The 13,118-nt window shown below is 65.6% G+C and overlaps 1 protein-coding gene across 1 annotated transcript; it reads right to left on the reverse strand.

Moving 5' to 3' along the window:
• Positions 1–6,643: 6,643 nt before the first annotated feature.
• On the reverse strand, positions 6,644–9,472 carry ATOX1 (antioxidant 1 copper chaperone). Its single transcript, XM_056112301.1, has 4 exons — positions 9,407–9,472; positions 8,084–8,159; positions 7,326–7,466; positions 6,644–6,762 (listed from the first exon to the last, which is right to left on the reverse strand). Exons 1-3 carry the CDS (start codon positions 9,410–9,412, stop codon positions 7,342–7,344), a joined length of 207 nt encoding a protein of 68 aa, XP_055968276.1. The 5' UTR covers positions 9,413–9,472; the 3' UTR covers positions 6,644–6,762; positions 7,326–7,341.
• Between the last annotated feature and the right edge of the window lie 3,646 nt (positions 9,473–13,118).

Genomic DNA, 13,118 nt, shown 5'->3' on the forward strand with positions numbered 1-13,118 from the left:
CGGGGGGAGACCAGCAGGATCTGGTGGGGGGGCGGCCAGTTCTCTGTGGAGGCCTGCTGGCCTGTCCCCTGTCACTGTCTCCCCAATTCCCCACAGCCCCTGCCCTGGGCTCACTGTGTGTGTGTGTGTGTGTGTGTGTGTGTGTGTGTGTGTGTGTGAGTGTGAGAGTGTGTATGTGTGTGTGAGTGTGAGAGTGTGTGTGTGTGTGTGTGTGTGAGAGTGTGAGAGTGTGTGTGTGTTGGGGGGGCCTGTTTCCTTCCCGAAAGCCCCATTCAAGGCCACAGATGCAGCCGGCGCCCACCTGGCCTGGCCCCAGCCCCCGCCCCTCTTCCCTCCCTCCAGCTGCCGCCCGCCCGCCCGGTGCCTCCCAGACATTCCCGAGGGCTGAGGTCAGCTCCCGCCTAGGCCGCAGCCCCCTGCCACGCCGCCACTGCTGCAGCCCCAGTGCCTGCCCCGCCCCCACCCGCCCCGCCACGTCCCCACTCTCCGCCCCCCATGGCTCTCTCTCAGGATCCCTGCCCGAATCTGGAGAGAAACATGAAGGCCTGGGCAGCCGGCCTCCACCTCCAGCACTGACTGCACAGGGTTCCCAGAGCCCCTCCAGGGGTCAGCCCTGAGCACTGAGCCGGGAGTCAGCCCTGAGCACAGAGCCGGGAGTCAGCCCTGAGCACCTTGGGCCTGCCTGCTTCCCTGGGGTTGGGGCAAAGTCGTGGGCGGGTGGCGTGGGTGGGGGACCCGGACCCAGGGAGAGTCAGGAGACCCGTGGATTCGGCCGCTCCTGGGGACGGCCCCAGCACTATTCCCCGACCCGTCTTCCCTGGGCTGCCCACCCCGTGGCCCGCCCGGGGTCCCCGTCTCCCGGTGGCCCTGCCCCAGCCCCCAGCCCCGCCCTGCAGAGCTTTGCTTGGGACTTTCTAGAAGCAGGTTCTGGAGAGACAGCAAGGATGCCGGGGGCCGCCCAGATTCCTGCCTCGGCCACACCCAGCCAGCCCGCCGCTACCTGCCCGGGCCTCTCAGGCCTGGCGCGGCTCCCACACGGCCCGGCACGGCCCGGCACAGCCCCAGCACAGCCCCAGCACGGCCCCAGCATGGCCGGCCGGAGTAAGAAACCTCAGTGCTCTGCAGTGTCCACGGGCGGAGGGACTCAGAGCTCAGCCCCGAGACCCGAGCCCGGGTGCGACTCCTTGGCCTCCGAGGCCTCCTGCGCTTCCTGACCTGCGTGCCCCAACGCGCCTGGTCTGTGCCACACGTGGAGGGGCCTGGCACCGCGGGCGCCTCTGGGGCTGTCACCTGCCAGCCCGGGGCTGAGCGCGGCACGGCGTGGCCCACAGCTGCTGGCCTGGGCCTCTGTGGGCCGAGGAGCCTGAGAGGGAGCCGGGCTCAATCCGCGGCAGGCCCAGTCCCTCCCCGCACCCGGCCAGCCGCAGCCCCGGGACGTGCCCCACGGCCCCACAGGAGAGAGGCTGCTGCCCCCTGCTCTGCGCTGACACCCCAACGCTTTCCGAAGTTCGTGGCCACACCCCAGTTCCAGCTCTCACAGGGTCCCTCCCCTGTGGTGTTGTTTGTGTTGTTTGGGGGCCACACGGGGTGGGCTGGGGACCCCGTGTGGTACTACTGGGAGTGGACCCTGGGCGCCTTGCTGTGGCGCGGCACCCCTGCCCGTGCCCTGTGACGTAGACACAAGCCAGATCCGTTTCCCCTGTGGGGGACGTGGTAAAGGCAGCAGTGACCCCCGCCTCCCCCGGACGTCGGTGGCCAGCCCGCCTCGGCCCACCTGCTTCTGCCCGGCGACACCCGAGAAGGCACCAGCCTTTCTGTAAACAGGCTGTGTGTGTGTGTGTGTGTAGGGGGCTCCGTGTGTGTGTCTATATGTGCTGTGTGTGTGCGGATACGCTGCGTGTGTGTGTACGGGCTGTGTGTGTCTGGACAGTGTGTGTGTGGATGGGTTGTGTGTGTGTGGACGGGGTGTGCATGTGTGTGTGTGATCAGGCTATGTGTGTGTCTAAGGGGCTCTGTGTGTGTATACGTGTTGTGTGTGTGTAGTGGGCTCCGTGTGTGTGTCTATACGTGCTGTGTGTGTGTGGATACGCTGCGTGTGTGTGTACGGGCTGTGTATGTGTCTGGACAGTGTGTGTGTGTGGATGGGTTGTGTGTGGACGGGCTGTGCGTGTGTGTGTGTGTGTGGTCAGGCTGTGTGTGTGTCTAGGGGGCTCTGTATGTGTATACATGTTGTGTGTGTGTACGAACTGCGTGTGTGTGTGTGCATGCTGTGTGTGTGGACAGGCTCTCTGTGTGTATTGGCTGTGTGTGTGGCCGGCTGTGTGTGTATGGGCTGTGTGTGGCCGGGCTGTGTGTGTGTGTGTGATTACGGGATGTGTATGTGTGTGTGTGTGGACAGGCTGTGTGTGAGTGTGTGTGTGCGTGCTGTGTGTGTGTGTGGACAGCTGTGTGTGTGTGTAGACAGGCTGTGTGTGTGTGTGTAGGGGGCTCCAAGTGTGTGTGTGTATACGGGATGTGTATGTATGTGTGTGTGGACAGGCTGTGTGTGAGTGTGTGTGTGTGTGCTGTGTGTGTGTGTGTGGACGGGCTGTGTGTGTGTGTAGACAGGCTGTGTGTGTGTGGACGGGCTATGTGTGTGTGTATGGGCTGTGTGTGGCCGGGCTGTGTGTGTGTGTGTAGGGGGCTCCGTGTGTGTGTGTGTGTGTATACGGGATGTGTATGTGTGTGTGTGGACAGGCTGTGTGTGAGTCTGTGTGTGCGTGCTGTGTGTGTGTGGACGGGCTGTGTGTGTGTAGACAGGCTGTGTGTGTGTGTGTGGATGGGCTATGTGTGTGTGTACGGGCTGTGTGTGTGTGGACAGTGTGTGCGTGTGTGTGGACGGTGTGTGTGTGTGTGTGTGTGTGTGGACGCTGTGTGTGTGTGTAAGGGCTGTGTGTGTGTGGGTGCTGTGTGTGTGTGGACGGGCTGTGTGTGTGTGAACGGGCTGTGTGGTGCATGCATGCTTATGTAGATGGGCTGTGTGTGTGCGTATATTGCTGTGTGTGGTTGGGCTGTGTGTGTGCATGTGTGTGTGGACCGAGGTACCTGCCCCATGACTCCCTCGTCTCGAATTGGGGCCCAGAGGGCTCTACTGAGGGTCTCAAAGACCCTGAGAAGGGAAAGAAAGGAAAGTCTGATTTACACCCAGCGATCAAGGCTGTTTTGTTCGAGGGGCCGCGAGCAGGCCCGGGGTGCGGAGGGGCCGTGGGGTGCTGGGAGGGACTTGAGCTCGGCCAGCCGGCCTCACACGGGTTTTCTTGGCCCGCCTGGGCTGACCCGCAGCCCCTCGTCCCCGTCTCTCTGCGGGAGGGGCTGGGAGACGAGACCGCCCGGGCTGGGGTGCCCAGCCTGGACGCCCCGGCTGTCCCGCTGGAAAAGTACTGGCGCCTGCAGGCGAGGGGCCGGGGGGCGCCAGGAAGCCGCCGCGGGCTGTGACCTCACCTGCCCGGGCGCGGGGGGCTGCGGGCCCGCCGGGATCACAGTGCTGGCCTTTGTCGCCCGCTGGCGCTCCCAGGCGGGTTCCCTTCCCAGCTGGCCGACACCCCGCTGGAAGAGGCCCAGTGCCCGCCTGGCGGGGCGGCCGCGGCTCCGTCCTGCACAGGAAAACCGTATTTTCAAAACACCTTATTATGGGGCACTGCAGCTGGGGACAGGCCCAGCGGGGGCGTTCCTGAGCAGCGGGAGGGCCCGGGGCCTGACCCGAGTCAGGGACAGGGTGGCCGGCAGGGCCCCTGCTGCCTGCTGCCCCATCTTGCCAGCACGCAGGTGACGGGACACGGGCCTGTCAGGGGGTGAAGGACCCCCACCAAGGGAGGGCTCGCGTGCGGGTGGTGGCGTGCAGGGGCCGTGAAGCTGGACAGCAGAGACCGAGGAGATGGGTGGACAAGCCCGAGGGTGTCCGTCTGCACCTCTCGGGGTATAGGGGCAGCTCGGCCCAGGCGGGTGGGCTTAGCTGGCCTCGTCTGTCCACACTTGCTCTCATGCTGCATCTGTCCACCCGTCCACCCGCTGTCCACTCGTCCACCCGTCTGTCCACCCATCGTTCACACGTCTGCCCACCCATCCACCTGTCTGTCCACTCGTCCACCTATCTATCACCTGTCTGTCCACCCATCCGTCCACCCGTCTGTCCACCCATCCACCCACTGTCCACCTGTCCCCGTCGTCCACCCTTCCACACATCTGTCCACTCTTCCACTCGTCTGTCCGCCTGTCTGTCCACTATCACCCGTCCTCCCATCTGTCCACTCGTCCACCCATCTGCCCACTCGTCCACCCGTCTAACCACTTGTCCACCTGTCTGCCTACCTGTCCACCCATCTGTCCACCTGTCCACCCGTCTGTCCACTTGTCCACCCGTCCACTCGCCTGTCCACTCATCCACCCATCTGTCCACCCGTCCACCCAGCTGTCCACCTGTCTGTCCACTCGTCCACCCGTCTGTCCACCTGTCTGTCCACTCATCACCCGTCCACCCATCTGTCCACTCATCCACCCATCTGCCCACTCGTCCACCCGTCTAACAACTTGTCCACCTGTCTACCCACCTGTCCACCCATCTGTCCACTTGTCCACCCGACTGTCCACCCGTCTGTCCACTCATCCACCCGTCTGTCCACCCGTCCACCCATCTATCCACCCATCTGTCCACTCATCCACCCGTCTGCCCACCCATCCACCCATCTGCCCACCCGTCCATCCGTCTGCCCATCCATCCACCCGTCTGTCTACTCGTCTGTCCACCGTCCATCTGCCTAGCCCGGCCTCTCGCAATCTTGCTCAGGGCAGTTGCTGCACCCGGCAGTGGCGTGTCCGGTGGGCCGGGGCACCCAGTGGCCCGTGTGGGGGTCCTGCCCTCCCGAGGTGGGCCCTGCCTGCCCGGCCCCTGGAGCGTGTGGGGACTGCCAGGCAGCTGCCTCCTTCCCTAGGAGAGAGCCAAGGTCGGTCTTTTGGGAGGCCCCATCCTCCCAGCTGGCCACAGGCTCACCGGTTCCGGGCCTCCCTGCAACCTCCATCCCCGCGGGCCTGGGAGGGGGTGCCCCATGGAGGGGTGGCTCGGGGAATGTTCTAGAAGGCACATCCCGGCTGGCTGGGTCCAGGGCGCCCCTGCGGGAGGCTGCCCCCAGAGACGAGGGGCTGGGCCCTGGCAGTAACTGCAGGGGACGCGCTCACGTGCCCCGGGGCCCTGAGGACGGGCTTTTCCTTGAGGGGCCTCCAGTGTGGGGCAGGCCCACTGCAGAGCCGGAGGGAGCCCCCTGCCCTCTGCCCCCTTGCTGTCCTGGGCCCAGTGTCCACCCCCACCCTGTCTCCCCTCAGCTGTGCTGGTATAGGGGTGGCGGTGCCCGCACCTAGTGTCCTCCAGTCCTGCCTGAGTGTGTCCAGCTGCCCAGCATCTCCATACCCTGGGGAGGGGCGCTGAGACCCTCTGCTGGGACCCCAGCCCAGGTGACCCCCACCCTGCCCCCAGCCCCATTCACTGGCTGGCTGCTGGCAGAGTGCCCGTCCCACTGGGAAACGCCCCCCACACCCGTCCACCTCAGGCTCCCTCCCGGGGCCCGGACCCCCCAGGAGACGAGAACTCGGGTGGGTGTGGGCTGCCGGAGAAGGCCGAGCGGACAGACACTGCTGGGTCTCAGAGGGCTCCTGCCTGCGGGGCCGGCCAGGGATCACCCGAAGGGCCAGGCACTGCTGCCCAGCCTCCTCCCTGCAGAGGTGCAGGGGCGCCACCTAGGGGGGGGGAAAGGCCCGGGCAAGGGGCCAGCCCTTGAGGCCAGTCCTGTGCCCGCATGGCCCCAATTGCTAAGGCAGGGGAGAGTGTGAGGCCCCTCCTGGCCGGCTGGCCGCCCGGCTGACACCCAGAAGGGCGGTCAGTGGCCAGTGGCGTTTGCGGGCTCTGCTCTGTTTCGGGGCCCACCCGGGAGTGGCGTGGGGGCTTCTTTAGCCGGGGAAGATCTCACTTTGGACCCCGAGGCCATGGCAAGAATGAGGGAGGGTCAGACTGAATCCAGCCTGTCCTGCCACGCTCACAAGCGGACACCCCACCTGAGGGCAAGGCGGTCAGTTGGGGACACTTCAGAGGTGCTGACCCTCAGAAAGGAGCAGGGCCGGTCACACCCCCACCCCTACCTACAGACAAGCATACATGCCCCACCCCCCGTACACACACACACACACACACACACACATGCAAGTCCACACCCCATACCTAGACTCATACACGCAGACACACATGCACACCCACACCCCATACCTACACACACACACACATACTCACACGCATGTACACACACTGCCCCCTGCCCAGATACACATGCATGCACGCACACTGCCCCCACTGTACCCACACCCGCAAATACACAGTCTCATACTCACAAATACACCCCCCCCACTCCATACCCAAACCCTGTACCCACACATAGACACCCCTTGTGCCCCCCCACCCATGCACACACACACACACACACACACACACACACCTGCACTCGATGCTGTCCACTGTGACTCCCAGGACAAGAACAGAGGGGCTGTCCAGGGGGCTTGGGCACCCCATAGCCCGACCCAGGCCCCCATGTGAGACAGCACAACAGAGACGCGCCTCTGGGCAGGGCGGCTGGACTTTATTGCAGGGATCCCAGGGGGGTGCGGGGCACATCTCTGCAGGAAACACGTCTGCTATTCCTGGGGTCCAAAGGACCAGCGGGCAGGCGGGCACGGGCGGGCATCCTGGAAGACAGAGGTGGTGGGCAGGGGCGCCACCTGCTGCTCGCCACCTGGTACTGCAGGGGGTTGACGCTGGTCTGCAGTGTGGACACTGGTCCCCAGACTCGGTCTAAACCTGGATTCAGGCGGGCACAGGCTCCAGGCAGGGGCGACTGGTGGCCATCACCCTGAGCCACCTGCCCTGGAAGCCGGGGCCTCGAGGGTATGGAGTGAGGGCCGGGGAGCAGGGGGTCCCTGTCCTGCTGAGCTGCAGGCAGGGGACTAAGGGTGGCCTCAGGGTAGCCATTGATGAGGTGAGCCGGGGGCAGGGGCTGGGCTGGGGCGCTGGCCACAGTGCCCAGAGGTGTGGCCAGTCCTGGCCTGCAGGCTGATCCACCCGTCCGTGGGCAGAGGCCGTGGGGATGGGGGGCAGTGCGGGACACCCCAGGCTCGGGGGGAGTCACAGCCTGGAGACGAGGGGCAGAGTCACAGGCAGAGAAATGCTGTTCGGGGCCGACTGGGGCAGGGGGCGCTGACCTCGTGGGGAGCAGGGGCGCAGTGGGGCCTGGCCGGGCGCCCACACCCACCTGCTCAGCCCGGACCCTACTTGGGCCCCAGGTAGGACACAGCCTTGCCCGTCTTGCCCAGGGTCTCCAGCAGCTTGTCCACGCCGTGCTCCGAGTCGATGCTCACCTTCTTGTTGGCCAGGTCAATGTCAAACTGCACCCCTGCAGGGGGATGGGGCGGGGAGGAGGGAGCACCCCTGCAGGGGGGCAGGGCCAGGGGAGGGAGGACCCCTGTGGGGAGGAGGGAGCACCCCTGGGGGAGGGAGCACCCCTGTGGGAAGGAGGGAGCATCCCTGGGGGAGGAGGGAGCACCCCTGCAGGGGGATGGGTCAGGGAGGAGGGAGCACGCCTGTGGGGGAGGAGGGAGCATCCCTGGGGGGAGGAGGGAGCACCCCTGGGGCAAGAAGGGAGCACCCCTGTGGAGGGAACAGGGGTGGGGAGGAGGGAGTACCCCTACAGGGGGCAATGGGGGCGGAGAGAGGAAGCACCCCTGTGGGGGAGGAAGGGGCAGCCCTGCAGGGGGGAACAGGGGCAGGGAGGAGGGAGCACCCCTGGGTGAGGAGGGAGCACCCCTGTGGGAAGGAGGGAGCATCCCTGCAGAGGTATGGGGCAGGGAGGAGGGAGCACCCCTGGGGCAAGAAGGGAGCACCCCTTTGGAGGGCACAGGGGTGGGGAGGAGGGAGTACCCCTACAGGGGGGAACAGGGGCAGGGAGGAGGGAGCACCCCTGGGGAGGGACTGTGTGGGGAGGATCCTGGTGCTGGGCCAGGCCCTGCTCACCTCCCAGCTTGTTGAGCACGCGCGTGACGGCGCTGGAGCAGCCCTCGCAGGTCATGTCCACGGAGAACTCGTGTCTCTGGAACAGAGGGGCGGCTGCAGCCGAGGGCAGGCAGGCCTGGAGCCTCAAGCGGCCTGCCGGGTGTGGCTGGACTGGGCAGGGGATCCAGGGGCGCGGGGACATCCCGCCCCGGCTAAGGCCTCGGGTATTGGTGTCCGCCCCAGAACTGGCGGCCAGGGGGCCTTGATCTCCAGCTCTGGCGTGGGGGTCGGCCGGCCGGGAGAGCGAGGCCGGGCGGCTGCCCTGCCCTTCCCCGCCTGCCCTCCCACTGAGCAGGGCTGAGCTGGCCGGAACTGCTGGGGACAGCAGAGACCCCCGTGGCCTTGCCCCTCCCCACCGGGCAGGGGCTTGGGGGGAGCAGGACCCAGCAGAGGATAGCCGCGGGGACACCTCCAGCCCATGTCCCACCCCTGGTGGGGGACACTCCCACACCAGCTTTCCACTCCCGGGCTGAGCTGCTGGTCGGGGCCTGGGTCAGGCTGTGGTCAGACCACAGCCCCAGCCGCTCTCAAAAGGAGGGTGTGCGGTGGACGCCTCTGGACCTGGCAGGGAACTGAGGCACAGATGGGCAGGGTGGACGGGCCTCACACTGCCCTGCCCTCGGGGCCTGGCCACTCAGCAGGCTCAGAAGCAAACAAGTGTAGACAGCAGGCGGCTCCTGGGGCCCCACAGCGGGGCGGGGCATGTGGTCTGACCCGTCTCCTGGCACCTGGCAGCCCATGGGAACGGTTACCTGAGCCAGGGCTCACCTGGGGCTCCCCAAGGGCTGGCGCTAGGTCACGGGGCCGCGGGGAGGAGCAGGGCTGGTCTCGGGCGGCCCCAAAGGCTCGGGCTGGACTGCTGGCTGCTGTGGCCACTTGGGCCCAGCACTCTGGTGGGGTCGGGGAGTGGGGGAAGCAGGGGGGCGCTGGCCCGGCTCCGGGGGCCTGTCCACCTGGCTGAGACCTGCAGCGCCTGCTGACCCCACGGACTCTCTTCCGGGCTGCCCCGGGGACCCTCTGCCCCGCGGATCCTCTCCCCGGCTCCCTCTGGGACCCTCTCCCAGTCTGCCCCAGGGACCCTCTCCCAGGTTACCCCACGGACCCTCTCCCGGGCTGCCCCAGGGACCCTCTCCCCGGCTGGCCCGGCGGGCCCCTTGTGCCCAGCGGGGTGTCCTGCGCCGATCGGGCTGGGGTCACGCGCGCTGGGGCCTCCCTCGGTATGTCCTTTCCGGTGGCCCTGGACACACCCGCAGTCCGACTCGCGGGGCCACACCGGCCACTTACCGGCATGACGGCAGCGCTCCGGGCTGGGGCTCGGGCCGGGGGCGGTGCTTCCGGGAGTGCTCGCCCGGGCCCCGCCCCCGCCGGGCCCACCCAATCGACGCCGCGCCCGCAGGCCCCGCCCCCACTGGGCCCGCCCAATCGGCGCGGCGCCCGCAGGCTCCGCCCCGCAGGCCCCGCCCGCCCGGCCGCGGCCTTCCGGCCGGGCCCCCGCGCCCCACTCGGCTCGGCGGGTTCCGCGCGGCGCGCAGGCTGCAGCGGGGCCGCGTCCGCCTTGGGGGCGGGAGCGAGGGGGATCGTTCCAGCAGCACGTGGTTTGCAGGAGACGGTCCTTGTCCAGGTTCCGGGGGGGCTTGTGTGCCACGCACGGCTGCCCTGGGCTCTCCCCCCCCTCCAGCTTCTCTCCCAGGGGTGCCCGGGGACCACGCGGGACTCCCAGGGCCCTGGGGTCAGTCCCCACCGCCGCGTGGTCCCCTCAGCCCTGCCAGGAGGAACCTCTGAGCAGCTGGCCGGAGGCGGATCTTTGGAGGTGTGAGGCTCAAAAGTTCAAAGTTCAAAGCTGAAAAAGAAACCCCCCTTCAAAATGATGAATTGCTCTGGAAATTTCGGTCACATAGGTGTAATATTTAAACATGTACTTAAAAGTGTATGGCTGTATAGAAATACCCCAACAGGCATGTACATTACATCTGTGCACTTGCTCAGTCGTTAAAACCACCACTCAAGCCGGGCAGAGAACAGGGCTTTCAGGCTCACCTTTCATGTGGCTGATCCTGGTTTTAACCCCTGGCACCACATACTGTCCCCTGAGCACTTCCAGGGGGTCAACTGAACGCTGAGACAGGAATAGCCCCTGAGCACTGCAGGATATGGCCAACCCTCTTCCCGTAGCTTACCCCAAAATAAACCTACCGTGGCACTGCCAGGATGGGGCATAGGTGGCCGACCCAGGCCCAGAGGATGGGTGCAGGGAAGGCACTTGCCTGGCACACGGCCAGCTCAGGTTCAAACTCCAGCACCGCTCATGGCCCCCGAGTCTATCCAGGAGGGATTCCTGAGCACAGAGCCAGGAGTAAGCCCTGAGCACTCCCGGGTGTGGCCCCCAAACAAAACTTACAAGTGGCAGAGCTCCTGCCTCGCGTGTTTGAGGCCCTGGGCTTGACCCCAGCACTGCAGGCACCCCTGAGCATTGAATGCTGTGCCCCACAACAATAGCGAAATAGATGAGTGGAATGAATTCCTGCATGGAATCAGTTCTCCGGTGCGGCTCACATGTATAGAGTCTGGCTAGCTGGCTGGTACACGGTCGCACGAGTTTTCAGCATTACAAACAATACAGCGTGTCCCTTTGGTGTGCCTGCTGCCCTCTAACCTGTCACTGGCCTCACCAGGACCGTTCCCCAATGGCCTCACCAGAACCATTCCCCCAGGGGCTCCTTGTCCCCTCGGCTTTCCTTAGTCCCTGGCTGCAGCCAAGGTGGAGATCCCTGGCTGTCTCTCCTGCTGTTTGTGTAGACTTAGGAGAGGGGACAAAGAGAGATTTGCCTTGCTGGGGGCTTCCTGTTATCTGCCCCTACCTCCCCACCCCAAGCATCCCTTTGTCTGCCTTGGCTGGATATAAAATGACCAGTTAATCACCCTTCCACACTCCCCTCCCCCCGTCATTTTCCTTATGAACCATCCAGTAGCTACTGAACTTCTTTTGCCTTAGTTTCCCATCTGCTGGGACCGGCACTGTCATAAATTCCAGGAGCCTTCTGCCTCCTGGCTGTGTCAGGCGGCCGAGAGGGCTGAGCCTGAATACGGATTTAGCACTGAAGCGCCTGTCTGGAGCTGCTGGGTCAACCCCAAACAACAGACCACCCAAAATGGACAAACACTTCAGCAGCATCTGGGGTCGCTGTGGGTCAGGAGGAGGGTAGATCAGAACTCGGAAGTCTTTTAAAAGTTTTTTTTTTGGGGGGGTAGGGCCCTTCTGCGGTGCTCAGAGCTTATCTGCACTCAGGAATCACTCCTGGTAGTGGTTCAGGACTAATATGGGGTGCTGGGGGTTGAACCCGGCTGGCTGCACGCAAGACAAGTGCCCTACCCCCTGTACTCTCAGCAGCCCCTTTTCCAAAGCTCTACCTGAAGGAAGAGTGCTGGGATGGGGTTGTTCTTGGGGTACCCCAAGTGCAGTGCTCACTCCACGGAGTGCTGGGGCTGGAACCTGGGCTCCAGCACGCAGTCAGCCTGGCTTCAGCTCATTGAACCATCCCCAGCGCGCCCTCCCCTTGGGACCACTTTCCTTTCCTTTCTTTTTTTGAAACTGAATCACTGGTGAGATACACAGTTACAAAGTTGCTCACCATTCCCTTTCAGTTATACAATGTTCCAACACCTTCAGCACTGCGCGTTTCCCACCACCAATGTCCCCAGTTTCCCTCTGGCAGACACTTCTTCTTTCTCCCCCTCCTTCGGGCATTAGAGTTTGCAGTTCGGGTATTGAAAGGCTATCATGTGTATCCCTTCGCCTCCTTTCAGCCCTCAATTCTTGTCCAGAGTGACCATTTCCAAGGATCGTGGTCACAGTCGTCTCTTCTCGGTCCTAACTGCCCTCTCTTCTGGACTTGTGGCAAGCCCCCATCTGTGGACCGGTCCTCCTGGCCGGGGACTGTGGGACCCCCTGACTGCCGGCTCCTAACTGGGAAACACCCTTTGCTCCTTCCCTTGCCCCAGGCACCTCCCTTTCCTGTGGGCAGCCTCAGGCCTTGTGGTTAGGTTCAGAGGTGAGAGGTTAGGAGAGCTACAGGTCCGAGCTTCCGTGGCCTTTGCGGAGATGCTCTGAGGGCCCTTCCTTCCTCCCCGGGCGGGCGGGGTGGGAGGGGCTCGGCCGGGCCCTCCCCCAACCCCTCCCCCCCTTGCTGATGCTCTGCCGGGGCGGACCGGCCCTCCTCGGCGCTCCTGCCCGCTGAGAGCGACTGTGGGGCCTGACCGTGCCAGTCCGCGGGCCGGACAGCGCCCGAGGGTGCTGGGGTCCGAGGCTCCGGGCACCGCCGAGTCCGGGCCGCTGGCGGAGCCTTCCGGAACGTAAACCCACAGAGCAGAGCCGGCGTGAAGCCCCAGCCCGGCGCGGGGCCCCGACTCGGGCCCCTTCCCCCGGAACCCGGCCACCCGCAGGGGTGCTGGGGGACCCCCGGTAAGCCCACCCCGCCCGCCCTCTCCCCGTCCCGGGGGGCGCGCGGGCGTCTGAGGCCCTCCAGCCCCAATCGGGGCGAGAAGACAAAGAGCGCCCGCCCGGGGGTCGCTGCGGGAGCGGGTCCGGCGTCCCGGGCGGTCGGCGCGGCCCTCGGCCCGCACGTGGCTGCGCCGCTGCAAGCGGGTGACAGCTGGGGCGCCGGGTCTGCGCGCGGGGCCCGGCGGCCGCGTCCGCCCGTCAATCAGCTCCGCTCCGCGCCGTCATTGGCTGGCCGGCCGCGGCCTTCCCGCGCCCACCCCCTGCTTACTTGGGGTTTACTTCCCCAAAGTACACGGGCCCCACCTTGTGGAGCAACCGCTCCTGCACGGAGAGCGGATCTCCGCCCGGGGAAGGCGCCTGAGCCAATCGGAGCCGCTCGATGCGCTTATTGGCTGCGACGAGCATCACTCGAGCGATTCCCCGCCCCCCTCCCCCGTGCCCGCACGCCATTGGTCGCGGGGCCTGCCAGTCCGTTACTAGGGAACGGCGAGCCCTCTG

The sequence above is a fragment of the Sorex fumeus genome, unplaced genomic scaffold (genome assembly GCF_029834395.1).
Source record: "Sorex fumeus unplaced genomic scaffold, SorFum_2.1 ptg000017l, whole genome shotgun sequence".
Lineage (NCBI taxonomy): Eukaryota > Metazoa > Chordata > Mammalia > Eulipotyphla > Soricidae > Sorex > Sorex fumeus.